The 18,324-nt window shown below is 39.7% G+C and overlaps 4 protein-coding genes across 6 annotated transcripts; 2 read left to right on the plus strand and 2 right to left on the minus strand.

Annotated features, from left to right (window-relative positions):
• Positions 1-1,489, plus strand: LOC129582031 (rhodopsin-like). The gene is made up of 2 exons (XM_055473400.1): positions 1-1,002; positions 1,290-1,489. Exons 1-2 carry the CDS (start codon positions 100-102, stop codon positions 1,422-1,424), a joined length of 1,038 nt encoding a protein of 345 aa, XP_055329375.1. The 5' UTR covers positions 1-99; the 3' UTR covers positions 1,425-1,489.
• A 361-nt stretch (positions 1,490-1,850) lies between these two features.
• On the minus strand, positions 1,851-6,265 carry LOC129581645 (retinoid-inducible serine carboxypeptidase-like). Of its 2 annotated transcripts, none has more exons than XM_055472846.1 (12): positions 6,038-6,265; positions 5,869-5,956; positions 5,711-5,781; positions 5,311-5,460; positions 4,840-4,975; positions 4,291-4,400; positions 4,082-4,205; positions 3,897-3,958; positions 3,489-3,617; positions 2,949-3,066; positions 2,687-2,863; positions 1,851-2,459 (listed from the first exon to the last, which is right to left on the minus strand). In XM_055472846.1, the coding sequence occupies exons 1-12, from the start codon at positions 6,038-6,040 to the stop codon at positions 2,158-2,160; spliced, it is 1,470 nt and encodes a 489-aa protein (XP_055328821.1). In that variant the 5' UTR covers positions 6,041-6,265; the 3' UTR covers positions 1,851-2,157. The 2 variants fall into 2 exon arrangements, with proteins under 2 accessions (XP_055328821.1, XP_055328822.1); XM_055472847.1 differs by having other exon boundaries at positions 5,869-5,950; positions 6,038-6,264.
• Positions 6,266-6,613: 348 nt separating this feature from the next.
• Positions 6,614-12,423, minus strand: LOC129581551 (ammonium transporter Rh type B-like). The gene is made up of 9 exons (XM_055472688.1): positions 11,778-12,423; positions 9,906-9,969; positions 9,715-9,834; positions 9,532-9,609; positions 8,988-9,375; positions 7,961-8,098; positions 7,766-7,899; positions 7,283-7,464; positions 6,614-7,109 (listed from the first exon to the last, which is right to left on the minus strand). The coding sequence occupies exons 1-9, from the start codon at positions 12,061-12,063 to the stop codon at positions 6,889-6,891; spliced, it is 1,611 nt and encodes a 536-aa protein (XP_055328663.1). The 5' UTR covers positions 12,064-12,423; the 3' UTR covers positions 6,614-6,888.
• A 1,945-nt stretch (positions 12,424-14,368) lies between these two features.
• LOC129581636 (uncharacterized) lies at positions 14,369-16,246 on the plus strand. 2 transcript variants are annotated; one of them, XM_055472832.1, is made up of 4 exons: positions 14,369-14,626; positions 14,695-14,763; positions 14,830-15,853; positions 15,895-16,246. In XM_055472832.1, exons 1-4 carry the CDS (start codon positions 14,502-14,504, stop codon positions 15,916-15,918), a joined length of 1,242 nt encoding a protein of 413 aa, XP_055328807.1. In that variant the 5' UTR covers positions 14,369-14,501; the 3' UTR covers positions 15,919-16,246. The 2 variants fall into 2 exon arrangements, with proteins under 2 accessions (XP_055328807.1, XP_055328806.1); XM_055472831.1 differs by having other exon boundaries at positions 14,830-16,246.
• Positions 16,247-18,324: the final 2,078 nt, after the last annotated feature.

The raw sequence follows: 18,324 nt of genomic DNA on the forward strand, positions 1-18,324 counted from the left end.
TGAAATATGTCAACATCTCGTCCAGATGTACATATTTGAATAGTGCCGCATAAAATATGGAATCTAAAAGGGCTGTTTGCGGCTATAGTCTGCAGAGAAATGACCCTAAACGGAAGCTGTCATATAGTTGACCTTTCCAACTCCAGTAACTATTTTTGCGCTCGTACGAATCACCCATTCTTACTTACTCTGTGGTATTACGCTTCCGTGACAGTGTCCTACCTTGGCGCATTTATGTGTGCTTTAGTGATCGCGGCCATCATCATCCAGCATTTGGTGCGCAAAGGATCCCACTTTTTGATTATACATCTTTTCGCCATTATCTTTACGGTTAATGGTGTGATTCATCCCGTATTTACGGTATCCGGTTACTACGATTCCCTCCAGCTATCTAGCGCGGCCTGTCGCGGCATGTACTTCATCTACACACTCTTCGGTTCCGTTGCGGTGTGGTCTGAGCTGTTCCTGAACATAAATCGCTTAACCGCCATTATCAGACCCCAGTCGCACTTTGTCAACACAGACGCACATCGTCGATCCGTCAAGGGCACCGTACTGGCCAGCTGGATGATTAGTCTGGCTTTGACGTGTCCGATTTTATCTCATAAAGTAATGCAAGCCAACAGTGTGCAGCCGTGGGGTTTCTGCGATATACTCCCAGTATCGCGAGGTGGTCGGTGGTATTTCACTGTCTTTGGGACGCTGTCGATGATGCTACCAGCTAGTGGCATGGTGCTGTCCTGTGCGGCACTGACGTTTATTCTCGTCAAGAAAAAGAACCGAATTCGTAATACTGGCTTACCGAATCGGGTTCTGGCGCGTAATTCCGCTGACCGTTTGATTTTGTCCAAGATATTTTTTGCTGCAGCTGTATGGACAATCACATGTTATTTACCGAGAATTATTGTGTCTGTTTATCATGGCAATAAGGTGTACCGGGACTATCCAACCCTAATGCTTCTGACAAGATGGTTTTCCTTCTTTGGAACACTGGGCTCACCGGTTAGTAACTGGCACATAAGATTAGCATGGGCAATTCTGGACCTGAATTATGTGAAATAGACGCACATATCTATATACAGTACTTACTACGAGTAGATGATCAGACACTTCCAAATAACCAAATTCAGACTCCTAGCCTACCACAATTGCAGTACTTTATTCTGGTTTTACTATCAAATATAGTGAAAAATTCAATGATGGGTTTGCTACTATCTGTACTACTTCAATAGGGGTTTGTATAATAATACAATAGTATAAACACTTTAATAGATAAACGTTTTTTGCAGGCGATGTTTCTTATGCTTGGAAAATCGTATCGGCAAGGAGCTTACAAATGTTTGCACTTGATGGTACTATGCGTCTCCTGCAAAAAACAAAGCCCTGAACAACCAACGAATCTCGAATTAACTGGACGAACATGAGTAAATTTTCCTCCTGTCCTTTTCGAAACGTTTTGGTAAATACGGCACTGGAGTTATGTACGTAGTTGCTTTGATGTATCTGCACTATTTTTTTGCTCTTTAGCCTTTGTTTTATGTTTTGAGTTTAAAACTTATTTTGATCAATCTATTACTCGGATTTATACTCGGATTTATCTTCGAAAGATTTATGGTCTTGCCGGAGCAATTAAATTTACAAATTTTGCAGGACTTTACTGTACATACAGTTAGCAAATACTTTTAATACCCACCAACCATTTCCATTTGCCATTAATTAACTAGCCATAACCGAATTAACGAACGTTGCAAGCCTGCTGTAGAGTTGCATGTATGTTATGTTATGTTACACAATTTTGCAATATTGTAAACGTTTGCCATATTGGTGGGATGTGCTATGGTAGCATGTCTTATATTATAATTACAAAATTTGGATTTTTAATGACATGCCGCTTGCTGTAATTTGTAATTACAACACAAACCCTACTCAAACCGACGGTTGGGTAGAAGACAATTAAAAGATATGAGCCAGCGCCCAGCACAAGATAAAGTTACAGATATCCCGAGTAAAACAACTTACAAAAAAGCGTTAGCTTAATTAAACGTTAGTTTACGGCCAAAACTGGGACACATCCGTTCCCTTAGCGGTAGTTAGTAGTTACACGTTAAACTAGCGTTGTTCCTGCAAGCTTTTTCACTCGGGTATGTACTTAATTGTTTATTTTGAGAAAAGGATGGAATTTAACATTCGCAAAGAAGCCTGCCCCTGGTCCGCCGGCAGCATATGCCCTCCGCGCAACATCCAGTAAAAGGAAAATGTCTTGTACTGTTTCGAAAAACCCACAACATAATCTGAAGTGTCCAAAGTCAGCGGTATGCGGCGCGCTGTAATAAAGTCCGGCAATCCTGGCCAGTGTAGCTGACTGACCCAAGCTTCCACACCAATGGAATCACAGATCAGATCCAACTGGCCGTTGTAGACTACTACTTTCAAAGCCGTGTTGTTGAGCAAATAGTCAACTAAAATCAAGTTAATTCATTATCGCATAATGCATATACATGACATAATCATATAAATATACACAGATACATAATACGGCAATCATAATAATCACAATAACCATAATAATAGTCATAATAACTTACGATTAATACATACAATTAGCTGTACAGAAAGATAGCACTTGTATGTACCCCGCAGGATATAATAAATTTATATACCAGTCGTCGCCACAATAACTTTTTACCTGAATTAACGACGGGTTTCATAAACTCCTCCGCTTGATTAGCAAAAACTTCACTAGACTGTCCACCCCACGTAACATTTCCCGGTATTATTTTGAGCTTCTGGCGGATAGGCCCGTTCATAAGATCATCTAGTGCATCATTTTGATGCACAGCCATGCGGCGCTCGTATAAATTTTCTGAATTGAAATTCGAAAATAAGAAAATATCCGATAAATTAATTCGTACAATTAAGCCATATTCTGGATTTTTCGGTTCGCTTACTGATTGCATGATTGGAAATGAGGCGGCTTTGGTGAAGTAGTTTGCGGCTTTGCCTAAGGCGACTGGAATGCGAATTCAGTGGATTCAGAATGTTGTACCAGTCCACTCCATCGGTGACCTTTACAAGAATTATGAATATGCACCGCGGATGCTAAATAGTTTGCTAAAAACCGTCTTTGTATAAAACTGCTGATTAGTTTTGCAGGTTATAATTAGCATTATAAATGCATATATATGTTATAACATTTAAAACTTTGTATTCATGTTTACATCGCGACAAAACAGTCATGAGCCATATCACTACGGCCGGCACTGCACAATATAACACTGTTATAACATTAATACTTTACTACAGAATGTTGTACCAGTCCATTCCACAACATTATTTACAAATTACGAGTGCAGTATATGCGGCATGTAGAGTTTATCTAGTTTTACTGTTAGTGTCATTCAAAACTGCTTCTAACATGTCTAGAAGATTATACGGTACACATTCTTGCGTGCAAATTCGTGATAATATATATAGTATTATGCACTCACACTACCAACAATGCCTTCCGCAGCATCCCATAATTCAGTTGCCGCCGTCCAATTTTCATCTTGTATCGCTCGGCTGATATTATTAGCAGCTTGATTCACAATTTGCAGTCCAGGTTTGTCGATGAGAGACTGTCACAATTGCAAAACTCTGTGATTAAACAATTAAAACTTTGCAGTTCAAGCTGTTACAAAATTTTGTGAACTTTTACGCGGTGCGTTGGCTGATTCTGGTGCAAATTAATTATTACAACGAGTAAAACTACGTATCTCGCAATTCAAACTATTATTAAGGAGGACTGTGACAGTATTATACGGATGTATCATACATGTATATATGCAAACACCTTACTTCGGTAAAAGTTATTATGGATTTTTCAACATCTGTATCACTGTATAATATAAAATTACCGTTGAATATAGGTATAACCCCCAAGAATGCACTATCATTTCCGGGTGCACCCATGAGTCTCCTGTTTAAAACCAACAAAATTAATAATACTGCACAAATATAAGCTGCATGACAGACACAAAATGAGTACGACTTAATGATACTCTATAATGCCTTTGCACGAAAAAATGGTGGTTAAGTTTACCCATGGCTACTCCCCGAAATTTGGCGTTTATCAAGCCTTTTTGGACAGCTTTCCACAAGTGTACCGCAAACACTGCAGCCATTTTTCCGCCATAAGATTCGGAAAATATGAACAGCGGAGCATTCTATGAAACGGAATGATGATGATCTCCGGTGACGCGTTTATTGTAATAGTAGATTAAAATCAAATCCGGTGAGCATTTCACCCACCTCTAATTCTGGTTTTTGCTGGTACAGCTGTATAAAGAGTGTTACCAAATCTTCGGCAATTTGATCCACCGTCTTGGCATATGCGCCAGGGTCGGTTACATAGCTATAGCCTGCGTAAAACGTATTAAAAAATTAGGAGGCAACGACAATGGCCCTTTTCTAATCACGCGGGTTTCAATTCCCAGCAATATTAACATAAGTACGAGTAAATACTGTGCTGTCTAACCAGCAACAACTTAAAATGATGTATTGAAAAATATACACTCTCCATAGAATACAGGTTACTACTTGTTATAATTCTGATTGACGGTAATTTTATTTGAGTTTATCTGGTTTAGGATAGTTCAGTATTGTAGCAGCCTGTCAATCAATTCTGTAATAAGCAGGCTTCGTATGACTTTGGTGACCAAATTCAAATTTCGGAAACCATATTTCAGTTATTTAAACTAAATTTATTTACGAAAATTTATACCGGCATGCTAAGAGAAGTTAAATTTTAAAATGCTATGAGACAAAAATTATAAGTAAAAATTTAGGAACGATAGTTACCTGTGCCCACAGGGTTATCGACGAACAACAGACTGGCGCTCTTCAGCCAAGTAGTACTGCGCATCTTCAGGCTGATATCCAGAGGACCTATTTCGGCAAAATTCCCAAAACCTGTTCCAGATCCCCCCGGTCCACCCTGATAATACGTACAAAACACAGTAAAGTGATAACATTAGGTTTGGTAGTTAATTAAGAGATAATGACAGAAATCTAGCAAGAGCCATTATCGTAATTATTATGCATGCTTAAGCTTGTAGTTGTGATATTACAAAGTATCTGCAAGTTATATATAAACGCGATAATCGAATCAACCACAATTACCACATTATGTATTACGTATACGGTATGTCAACAATATCATAATATTCGCCAGCACAAACTAAAGAAATTTAAAGGTCATGGGCACATTCTGTACATTAATAAATTGTATCTTTCTGCAAACGATACATAGACTACTTTTTATCCTATCACCTGTAGCCACAAAACCAGTGGAGTCGTGGATGCAGCCGTGTTTCGTTCGTCGTTGTTAAGCGAACCACTACTGGTACCAGGCCTAGGCTTTTTCATGTGGGCCGCGCCAGCAGGATAGTTGTACAGCCACCAGAACATATGAGCGTTTTCCTGTGATCAGTATTACTATTAATATATTGTTACGTACAATTAGCTAATTTCACAGAATAACGGATTTCTGAACAAAAAAATATAGCTGTATAGACAAGCTGTATAGACCACTGGTAATACAAATTCGGTTGCAGTTTCAAGTTGATATACATTGCCCATAATTATACTGTTATAAGGAGAACGGTGAAATTCTTTGCCGCGATAAAATCATAACTACCTCTCTAGAGTAGGTTGCAAGTGACTGACTTACCCTGACCGTAACGTATCCCCATTCCTCCTGTCCGTCCTTTGTGTGCATATGTCTCCGATTATGTTCATCGTCTGTAAAATTTAAATTTCTTACAATATTACTACACGAAGATTAGGAGTATACAATTACATGATCAAAGAAATTTAATATCTTTTTACCGTCACTGGTCATGTACTGCTGGCCATGTCTGCAAGCTTCCGCTATAGCACATATTATAAAAGCCAGTCCTAGTATTGATCTCTGCAACTGGCGCATGCAAATAAGTAAAGTATTCAACAAAACTTGTAAACGTCTGACCACGAATGCTGTATTTCACGACCATTTTACCATTTCAGGCGTATACGGCGTTCCGGATGCCGACACGGTACCGATATGTTTGTTTGCGTTATAAATCCTCCGCGATGAAGTCTAGATCTGCGCTAAAAATTTTTACATCCGTAGCTTTTCCTAGATGGGAAACTGTTTATTGGAACCAGTGAAGCCAGTTAAGCACGCTGCATGGTTGCACTAGATCGTTGTTGTTATTATCGCGTTAACCAAGAATAACCCCAACTACGTCCAGTAAGCAACCAAAAGTCGGCAATTACTTCGTGCAGATTAATACAAGTCCATTCGATCTTATCTGCAGCCAATTATCAACACTTACCGGAAAGCAAAATCACAACCAGTACAATACAAGTTATACTGTACAATCCAGTATATGTATATACAAGTTATACTGTACGTTTAAATGATTAAATCCAGTGTTCGGGCTTCGTTTTGATAATAATTATAATATTTGTTCTGATACAAGAACTCTATTATGTGGTTCACAATCAGTGGTGGGACTTGTGGCAACAATTTAAAAGGCATTACCTGCAATGAAATTCTGAAAAAATAAACCCTGTACCCCTGAGAATCCAGGGACAAGGATCCAAGTCTTTTATAAAGCCATCATCAACATTTCCAACAATTTAAGTAAACTTCCAGCAATCGTCATTAACAACGAACAAAAACGCGTCAATACAATATTTTCGCATCGGGCGATTAACACAAGCCAAATGAAAGCCCAGTAACATACTTATTGCAGGTATATTACCGAGGATAGCAAGACTATCAAATACTACAAGCCTGCTATCCCCCCATGCAGGAGGGGAATCCAGACATTTTGATTTTCGATTCAGTTGCTTGAATACAACTCATCCCTTCAGACAGGATTCCAAACCCCTCAGCTGGTCTTTCAACGCGACCGGATAGGCGGACTGCTGAGTAACCAACATTTTTTCCAGCTTGCCAATCATTTCCTTGACGTCAATCTCCTCATCAAAGGACAATTCTCTCGGTATATTCCACAAATACTCGTCATCAAACATGTCCACTTGTTTATGCGGATCAAAATACTTTAGACGCAGAATCATGCCTGTAACATAATAGCGCAAGCATTTAATTTTGCCGTTTGAGAGTATTACTGTATTTACTTACAATGCCAAATTAAATAAACCAACAGACAAGGAATTCATTATCATTATGGTTTTCACTGTTTATACAGATATTTCGAAAAGCCGCGTTGACTTTGGCTTATGTTGCAGTTACCGCAGAACAAGCCGGAAGCAACGGCGATCAGAACTGAAACCAGCAATGACAACAGCTGGAAAGCAGCTTGGAGGGCGGGAGTTCGGCCATAACCCGGCTTAATTTCCGGATAGGCAGTTTGTAAAGTGGAATATAGGGGTGAACTGCTTGGAGGAACAACAGCCGGAAATGCTTCCCAGAAGCTGAAAATCAAAGTCGTGTATCTTTTTGAACGAATGAATGTATTTTATCTAACAGCTAAAAAGGTTATACGTATTACAGTATCATAACACGTATGTTGATTATCAGAGAAAGCCGTCCACATAATTAAACGAGCAAATCACCAAGCCGGTTGCATTGTGCACTGCTAAAGCTGAGAGTAAAGACTAACCAATACAATTGTACCTTTACCGTTTATGAGTAGCTAACTTCATGACCAAATATTCAAATAATAATCGATTCCAAACGTAATTAGTAAGAAGCCTATCAAGAAGGATGGCGCACCTTGAACCATACACTTCTTCGGTAGCCAGGCCGCACACTACAGCACTGGCCAAGCCGGCCAGAATCCCTGGCATACCATGGAGATACTGCACTCCACAGACATCCATGATCTTCAGCTTCTTCTCCACAATCGGCTGCAAAATATTTTTGAATATTAAGCCAAGCTTATCAGTCCTGCAAACGAATGCAACCTACGTTGACGAAGAGGAAACCCAATACTGCAATACATCCAGCGGAGAATCCCATCAAGAGAGCGACGTAAGGCTGAATCATGAGATCAGCGACGGCTCCGATTACAACACCACCCGCCAAGGCACCATTCTGAATCACTGTCTGGAAAAAAATTTCAATATGCGCTTGAAATTTTACCAAACATCATCAAAACATTAAACATCATCAAAACATTTCCGGTTGATGCCAGTGCCAAAGAATGCAGTACTCATCCCTGACTGACCATATGTCTAATCAATTTCGAACTCAGAACTGTCATTACACTAATCTGAAATATTTAAAACGTATGCAAATACGATAAAAAACAAGAAAGCCAAATTTATTAATTACCGAGTTTTGGCATAACAAACGAAACGTGCTGTAAGTAAGCGACCTCAAAAACGATACTTTTTACATCTGGAATTCAAATTAAAGGTAGTGCAATGCGGCATCTGTTTTTGTTTTTTGTCAGGAGTGTGGTCGAAGAGAATAAAACCGAAAATGGTTACGATTTTGCATTTTTCCCATCGTAAAGGTCATATTAACTACAGTGGTGGGATTTGGCTGCACCAACAACAAAAACAGAACCATACTGACAGTGAGTCTTATAATGCATAATATACCAAAACACGCAACGAAGCAATAAAACTGTGTTAATACATGATATATATCCATTACATTTTTTGCGAATTCTAGACTTTCAGTGAAGTAAACCACTTTAGTGCGACATTTACAGCCAACGGGGAACTCTATCTTATCGCAATAAGCGAAATTGCTCTCGGCAAGGACAAGAGACCCATAAAAACCATCGACAAACGAATGTCAACATAAACATTTGCCACAAAGGGCCACTAAAATTTTCAGCTCCCCATTGGACTACCACTTTTACGTACCGTAGAGTCCATACTTGTTTATCGCTTCGCTTGTGGAAACTTCTAAGAACTTTATGTAAATTATGAATTATGCCTGCGTTGGCCTTACTCACCGGAAACCATGCATATCAAGGTCTTACCATGCTAAATTTATCTTTGGTAAAAACAGACGATGCCGTAAATGATCCCAAACATGACGCCAGCAAGGAGACGGCTGTGTTGATCACAGCACGATTTTGGAGATCGGCCGGGGCGAAAACACTGTTGAAACTAGGCCAATAGATGAAGAGAATCAGGGTTCCAACCATGGCGATCAGCTCGTTCCATTTTGACCCGAATTTCAGTTTATTTAACTCATCGATAAACAGCTTGGGCCGGTAAATGGTTACGGAAACCGCTAAGCCGAAAAATGCCGCGAAAACGTGCAAGTACATGGAACCTCCCACATCCACAACCTTGAGAACCTTCAAACAGATCCATTCGTTCAGAGAATAGAAGGGCACTTCCATAAACGCCAACATCAAATACCTGCAAACGCAACGCAATCTATGTACTGAAGTAAAAAGAAAACAGTGAACATCATGGAATACTTTCACTGTATTGCCTACACAACTATTGTACAACGCATTATGACAATGCCTTTCACAAAGGTCATCAGCTGCATAGCCGAGAATGTCAACGTACTGCAAGGGGCTGACAGTGCCCAGGATAACGCAAGTGCTGATCAGTACTGCCGCCACGGCAAAATCAGCCGATATTAATCTGTAAACACAACCGAAAAGTGCGTTAATCAACAGATCGTAATCCATTATGATCATCAACACTACTGTGTTTGATCAACTCTTTAAAGCCCCCCTCCATACTCACGTGACAATGCTAAACGGTATTTTTCCATTTTGTAAATTGAAAAATCCATGCATCAACGTCGACCACTCCACAACGAAAGCGGCCAACACAAAAGCAATACCTAAGCTTGAATATCCATATCTGCAAAAACATATCCGGTCTCGGAATAGTCAGCACACAGGAATCAGAAATCGGACTGTGCAAGAACATACCGTTTGAAGCAAGAAATTAGCATGCCGAACGCGCAAAATATCATAATCTGGACATCCCCATACACTGCAAATCAAATTTCTGTTAATAATTTCCATCGCTGATTACGATACAAAAAGCACACCTAATCAACGTTTGCAGTCGTATTTTACTGTTTACAAATATGAGCAACTGCATACAGCTGAAATCCAGCTACATGGCATACAGCTGAAATCCAGCTACATGGCATACAGCTGAAATCCAGCTACATGAAATCCAGCTACATGACCTATTGCATATTCTAAAAAAATCTAGTGCCTACTACCTCTAATATTTAATTAGATTTCTCTATTTCAGATTTCGGTGTCAACAGGTGTAGGCAGTCACTGCATTTGCACGACTGCACCATATGACACGTGTTGTATAATGTATTCAACAACTGGTTTCATAATATTTATATCCCTCACAGGTCATATAAATTTACGTAAGTTTTCTACGCGAAGTTTGAAATACAAATATGTATAATAATTCAAAGGATGTAGTACAAAATAGTTTCTGACAACATCGTTTGCATCCCGATACTCAAATCGGCTTGTTTTTGCAACGGAAACTATATTGCCACTTATGGCAGCTGTATTTTCAGGATGATCGATGGTTATAGCTTGCGATGCCGATTCAGAAACAGTCTGCCATTTGAAAGTTATTTGCATCTCCCAAACCGCTTACGTCAACAAAAATCTCATCATAAAAATAATCAAAGCCAGAATTTTACTTGACGTCAAGGTCACCCTAGGTCATTATGAATTTTGGATACGTATCGGGCCATCGGCTCATATCGAATTTCATGTAGGATATTGTATTTTAAATTTTTACTAAAGACCTTAAATAATCAAATAAATGCTGTCAGGCTTTCTCTTTTCTAAACCGGAACATTTCCTGAACAAAAGCAAATACTCGCTAAGAGCTAGAATTTGAAAGTTAATCTAATTGTTCTCAAGACTGGTACGACAAACCGGTTTCAAACTGACAAACACTGACAGGTAAGTATTTTTTCGGCTTTCTGAACTTCCTATCCTTAACAGTCTTTTTCGTGATTATAACTTATGCCCTTCAGTTTAGCTTTAATACTCACTTTATGCTTCAAATAAACCAAAAAAATTTTAAAACAAGAGTTTTTTAACAAACTGAAAACAGAATTTCGAAAACTACCCATTAAGTGAAAATTCTAACATATAGTCTGCGTTCACAATAGTGTTCGTAATTAGAGTGGTACGCGAAGATACATTTTGCTCCATTTCGATTTTCCACAAATTATGCATAAAAATAATCGTAAGATTTCAAGTAGTAATGTTTAAAATCTATAACAGGCCTAAATCTATAACAAAAAATCTATAACAGACATTTCCAATCATACGATATCAATTATTTCAGCTACATATAGTCATATACCCGGTAGTATGCCGTAATAAATCGGAAACAGCCAACAAAAATGTTGATCTAACAAACTAACAATCACGTTTACAGAAATCATATAAAAATTAACATCGACCACACCACCAATGATTGTGTTATTACGGCCTCGGCTACAGCAAATTTTAGTAAACTGTACAGGAATTAGATAATTAACATTTAACTGCAATAATTCATAAATCATACGGCGTCAGACGCAGTGAGCACAAACCATAAAAAATTCGCAAAACAGTAATCTAATATTTTGATTGATCAAAAAAGGAACTGACTATGCTAATTATTTCTTTTTGTGCTATATAGTAAGCAAGTGTTTATCGTTTTTCTTAATACGACTACAAATATTTTTGTTATACAGTATTTGAGTATTAGAATTACAAGTTACGACCATTGAATCACAACGAGCGCGGCGGTGTTTCATCACTAACTTGAATGATAATCACGTAATGAAAATCTGTCCTGCATTCGGATATCCTTATCATTAATCGAGTGCGATGCCCCATCTAACGTTGTATTGGCTGATGTTTTTCGATGGTTGCTAGCGTCTGGAATTCTCTTGCTAAAGGGAAGAGCATCCCAGTCGTATTCGACAAAAACAGCGAAAAGCACAACAAAAGCGATTTGGAACAAGGCCAAAGTGCAACCGAACTTCCTGTTGTTCCAAGCAGCTCTTTTGGTTACTGGACTCTGTCCTGTTGCTGGCGGCAGGACCATTCTCAGGAAACTATGGTGGACGTATCCGGGAAAGATGACCGACCAATAACGCACTGGACCTGGATGGATCCCACAGCAGCTGGCACAAACTCATCGGATTCCGATTACTATACAGTGTTTCAGAGAACACTGCCATAACTTCAGAAACACTAGCGTGTTCTGATGGTGCAAAACAATTTAATTACAAAAGTTCCTCTTAAACCCAGCCCTGATAAACAAAGGAGAGATTGAACTTAACCCGTAACCGAGCTAAATTTTTCAGGCGATATCAGGTTCTTTGTTGGCCATACTTATGGGTAATAGCCCATGTGATAAACCACACGATGGATCGAACGACCGAAAACAGGTCTGACTGAAAGTGAAGGCACAGCTGATTTCCGATCTTTATCCAGTCGATGAATCATTCGAACTGCGCATGTTGTACGTGTTCAACTTTGTACCGTGTATGTATGCGACACTATAAATATGAGACTCTCACAAAAATTACAGTACAGTTTAATAAATGCCTTTTAGTAAGTATAACTATACGCGTATGCGCATTCTATTGGTCCATTGCTGCACCAGTGTATTGTTGATGGGTAGAAAATCAGTGTTTACTAGGTGTAGGTGGGATCACTGGGATGGGCTATTCCTACAATTTTTACGAGCCAAATGCCATTTTCATAATGCAATGCAAAAAAAAAAAAATGCCATTTTCATAATGCAATGCACAAAAAAAAAAATGCCATTTTCATAATGCAATGCACAATCACGCACATTTTAATTAATTATAACTCTCAATGAAATTAAAAATTTTGCCACGTTTTAATCAACGGTAGCAACGCTCTTTGCAGTTTTTATTAAAACGAAATAAAGAAGGACAGAATAGTCTCGCACTCTGTACAATTACAAGTGCACAAAACTACTTACTCTTATTTCTGATCTCAAAATACAGTAATACTTCTACTAATATTAATACAATTAATATTTAACCGCACTGGGTATCTTGGATTGTCAATCGTCTTCATGTGTGTAAACTTTACTCCATTTCCGGTCATTATTACTGACAGCCGAGCACTCACCATTACTCGAGTAGAGAGTCACTAGACACTGCAGTGAAAAGCCTATGACCGCTTTTGTAACGTACTACCGTAGTACAGTGAGTAAAATTTACTGTAATTAATAATATATTATTCGTAATTATTATTTATTATATTATTATTATTATATTATTATTATTATTATTATTATTAATTAAAAGAATAAGACTTTCAGAATTCCATTTCCATACAGTTCGCCAGGACTCTACACTGAACCAACCTTTGATAGCTATATACCATTCGATAGCCCTAAGTTTGTATATTTGCCATCAAAAGCCAAAATTCAGAAAAGAAGTGTGGTTAGAAAGAAAAACAAGAAAGAACCTAACATACAAAGTCTACGGGAATGGCAGAAAAACCAAAAGAAAGGTAACTGTAAAAGTTAAAAAATGCCATTTTCATAATGCAATGCACAATCACGCACATTTTAATTAATTATAACTCTCAATGAAATTAAAAATTTTGCCACGTTTTAATCAACGGTAGCAACGCTCTTTGCAGTTTTTATTAAAACGAAATAAAGAAGGACAGAATAGTCTCGCACTCTGTACAATTACAAGTGCACAAAACTACTTACTCTTATTTCTGATCTCAAAATACAGTAATACTTCTACTAATATTAATACAATTAATATTTAACCGCACTGGGTATCTTGGATTGTCAATCGTCTTCATGTGTGTAAACTTTACTCCATTTCCGGTCATTATTACTGACAGCCGAGCACTCACCATTACTCGAGTAGAGAGTCACTAGACACTGCAGTGAAAAGCCTATGACCGCTTTTGTAACGTACTACCGTAGTACAGTGAGTAAAATTTACTGTAATTAATAATATATTATTCGTAATTATTATTTATTATATTATTATTATTATATTATTATTATTATTATTATTAATTAAAAGAATAAGACTTTCAGAATTCCATTTCCATACAGTTCGCCAGGACTCTACACTGAACCAACCTTTGATAGCTATATACCATTCGATAGCCCTAAGTTTGTATATTTGCCATCAAAAGCCAAAATTCAGAAAAGAAGTGTGGTTAGAAAGAAAAACAAGAAAGAACCTAACATACAAAGTCTACGGGAATGGCAGAAAAACCAAAAGAAAGGTAACTGCCTGCACCGGTGTGTAACACAACCCCACGTAAATGTCATACCATAAAGGTTGACCAAAAGTAGATACTCGCTGTCAGTAATAACAATTCCCAACATTAACCACGGCGTTATCGCTGAGTTCTAAGGTTTCCTGATTTCGTTTCCACGTTTTCTATCCGTTTTGATCCCGAGCTTACAAAAATATACTGTATCATTTTGGGGGTTATGTAATTATCATACGTGTGTGGTGCTAACTGAGAATGCCACCGCGGCGAAAGAGCTTGACTGGGCGGAGAGAAGCAAGCGCACGAAAGCAGAAAGCCACCCAAAGAAACTCCACAGAACGAGCTCAACAGCAGAAAAATGATCGCTTTCGTTACGCCAGGTATCCCTGAGTTGTTTTGCCATTTTTCGGTTAATTTTGTGCAGCACAAGTTTGTTTATCTTTTGCAGAAGAACTACCGTAAGTCGTCCAACAGAAAATGTACTGCAGTCGAATCAGTCTGCTGTAAATAATAACAAGTGGGTACTACAGTTTTCTTTCTTCCCTGAAATTCCTTCCCTTACAGCTGTTTCAACGAATTGTAGTGTTGAACCTCAAGCTGATATGTCAGATGTGTTTGATGACCTGGGACTGGATGATGATGTGTCCGTGCACAACGAACAGCCTGTTGAGATTGTGGAGCATGGTCTGGACAACCGAGAGCGACGTTATTTTCGCCTTCCATCAAGGGCAGCCAGAAATTTTATGGACGAAAGGAGTGTTGCTAAATTATCTATTGGTCCCATGGATACTATTTGCAAATACTGTACAGCATTCAATTTCCCATCGGAGAAAAACTTTAAGTGCTGCCACCGCGGAAAAGTATCTCTGAGCGCTTTGACGGTACCAGCAGGGTTGGTAGAACTGGTGACTGGGGGAAACAAAGACTCTGAAAACTACCTGGAATTTGTCCGACAGTACAACAGCGCCAATGCGTTTGCATCCTTGGGAGCAGATATTGCCCGGCCACCAGGATTTGGGCCATACACGTTCCGTATCCATGGACAAGTGCACCATTATTTATGGACCGCTTTACCAGCAAATCCTGCGCCACTGTCTTACGGAAGTCTGTATTTTCTCAACACGGAGCAAGCATTAAGCCAGCGCATGAACCGGGACGAGAACAAGGTGTGCAATCCGCTGATAATGGCTAAAATTCAAAAGATGTTGGTAGACTGCAATCCGTATGCGCATTTATTTCGCCACATGGGGGATGTTTTTCGGGACTCCGCGTCACTTCCTGCGGAGATGCGAGATGTGTCGGTTGTGTTTTTGCCACCAAATGGAAGCGATCCTCGACGATACAATGACCCGAGGTGCGGAGAAGTAGCTGCAGTATTTGTATCAACAAGCGGTGAGCCACCTGCAGAACGAGACATCGTGGTGTACTCCAAGACTGACCGCCCCTCTCGCATCTCTCCGTTAAGCCCCCACTGTGACCCTATGGTGTACCCTCTTCTGTTTCCAAAAGGAGAATTCGGTTGGCACCCGGCAATGACGCACGATGAGCAGCACAGAACAGCCAAACGCCCCCGTGTCACTCAACTACAGTTTTATGCTTATCGACTTGCTGTTCGAGCTCAGTTCAGCCTGCTTCATGCGTCCAGCAGGCTGTTCTTACAATATGTGGTTGATGTCTACGTGAAAGTAGAGGGAAGCCGTCTCCTGTTTATACGCCTGAATCAAAAGCGATTTGCGTGCGGAGTCGTATGCGGGGTTACTGGACCATATAAACACCGTTGCGGCTGATAGCAATGTAGCTGCCGGCAAGGTCGTTATCCTTCCTTCCAGTTTTATTGGTAGTCCGCGAAATATGCACCAAAACTACCAGGACGCAATGGCTATTGTGAGACGGTACGGAAAACCGGACCTTTTTATTACGTTTACATGTAATCCGAAGTGGCCGGAAATCTCAAATAACCTGAAAAAATGGGAAAGTGCCGAGTTTCGCCCTGATTTAATTGCGAGGTAGTGTGCATGATAATTTTGCAGTAGCGCGATACATTGTACTAAAAAATTTAATAAAATTGTCTTACGATCTAAGCAGACTGTACAAATATGAACGTATCACAGAAACATTTCGGTTAGCTGAACAGTATAGTACTACAGTATGTCCAACCGTTTCACTTTTTTTGGAAAGCTTTTATAAACTTGCGTGAAAGTGAACGTTTTCGTACATGTACAAAATTTATCGCCATGTATGTGCTGGCACATCTACCTAGATCAGTTAAGATTAAAACAATGTTGTCAAGCACTCTAATTTACGCAAACAAATGTGCCATTCTCTTACATTTCTCTTATTTCTCTTTTAGATTCTCTCTTACAGAGTGTCTTCTCTTACAGAGTGTTCAAGCTGAAGCTGGACGAACTGATGAAAGACATAATTAAAAAGCGCGTTTTTGGAAATATTACCGCCTATGTTTATGTAATAGAGTTCCAGAAGCGAGGCCTCCCGCACGCCCATATTTTGCTGATCTTAGATTCTGAATCCAAAATTCGCGAGATCGAAGATATTGACAAGATCGTTTGTGCTGAACTGCCCGACAATGCGCTATATCCGCGGCTTTTTGAAACGGTACGCACGACGATGCTGCATGGTCCGTGTGGTACCGTTAATCCAAAATCGCCATGTATGCAAGACGGAAAATGCACCAAGGGTTTTCCAAAAGAGTTTTGTGAAGTCACGAAGGAAAATGTTAGTGGATATCCGATTTACCGGCGACGAAATGACGGAAGAAGTGTTACAGTGAAAAAGGTGGCACTTAGTAACCAGTGGGTAGTGCCGTACAACAAATGGCTAACCTGCAAATTTGATGCCCATATCAACGTGGAAGTTTGCACCAGCGTTAAGTCTGTGAAGTATTTGTTCAAGTATGTCTACAAGGGCTATGATTGTGCGAATGTGAAGATTACACAAAAAGTTCCAGCCAATGAAGGTGGTCAAGTGGAGTGGGATGAAGTCAACACGTTTCTGAATGCCCGGTACGTTAGTGCTCCGGAAGCAGTTTGGCGGTTGTACGAGAATGAAATGCACCGGCAGTCGCATTCCATTGAACATTTAGCAGTACACTTGGAGGATATGCAAAACGTTGTGTTTCAAGAAGGAAGCGAGATCTCTGCGGCAGCCAGAGCGGCAGTATCAAACAGCACTCTAACCGCATACTTCATATTAAACCGGGAGAATGAACTTGCAAAAACGCTACTCTACATGGACATTCCAGAACATTTCGTGTGGAGTAAGGGAACAAAAACGTGGCAGCCACGCAAACGAGGAGGTGGGACTGTGATAGGACGAATGTACGCAGTATCGCCGTCTGATCGGGAAAGATTTTTCCTACGCCTGTTGCTGCTCCACGTTAAAGGTGATTACTTTAGTAAGAAAACATTATTATTGCACTGAGAACAATACAAGCAAAAGCACGTGTTGCATTTGTAGCTGGGCTATGTAACTGTACTCTGCAGCAAATCAACATTTATGGCTTTCATTTTTCCAGGTGCTACATCATTTGTTTCCCTACGTACAGTTGGTGAAAATGTATACGAAAGCTATCAGGAAGCAGCAAGAGCACATCGGCTTTTGGATGACGATGCTGAATGGGACGCATGTCTGTTGGAAGCGAGCCAGTCCAGTATGCCGAAGGCTCTCAGGGATATGTTCGGATATATTTGCGCTTTTTGTATGCCAGCGGATCCGGTCGGGCTGTTCTACACATACGAACAACACTTGGCTGAGGATTATCGTCGTACACGTTCTGAAGAAGAGAGTAGAAACAGAGCACTGTGGGATATAGAGTGTGTACTGCTGCAACATGCGCTTAGCTGCAGACAACTAGGACTTCCACAACCCGTGCGTCCGGTTGATAGTGCTTCTGACCAGTACAATCACGAAGAAGAAGCGGCGGATGGCGAAAAACTAAAGCTGACCTTGAACCAACAGCAGAGTGAATTTGTATTTGAAGTTCTGCAAGCAGTTGAACGAGGTGCTGGACCTAAGCAGTGGTTTCTTGATGGACCGGGTGGCACCGGCAAAACCTATGTGT

The sequence above is a fragment of the Paramacrobiotus metropolitanus genome, unplaced genomic scaffold (genome assembly GCF_019649055.1).
Source record: "Paramacrobiotus metropolitanus isolate TYO unplaced genomic scaffold, Prichtersi_v1.0 Parri_scaffold0000006, whole genome shotgun sequence".
Classification (NCBI taxonomy): Eukaryota; Metazoa; Tardigrada; class Eutardigrada; order Parachela; family Macrobiotidae; genus Paramacrobiotus; species Paramacrobiotus metropolitanus.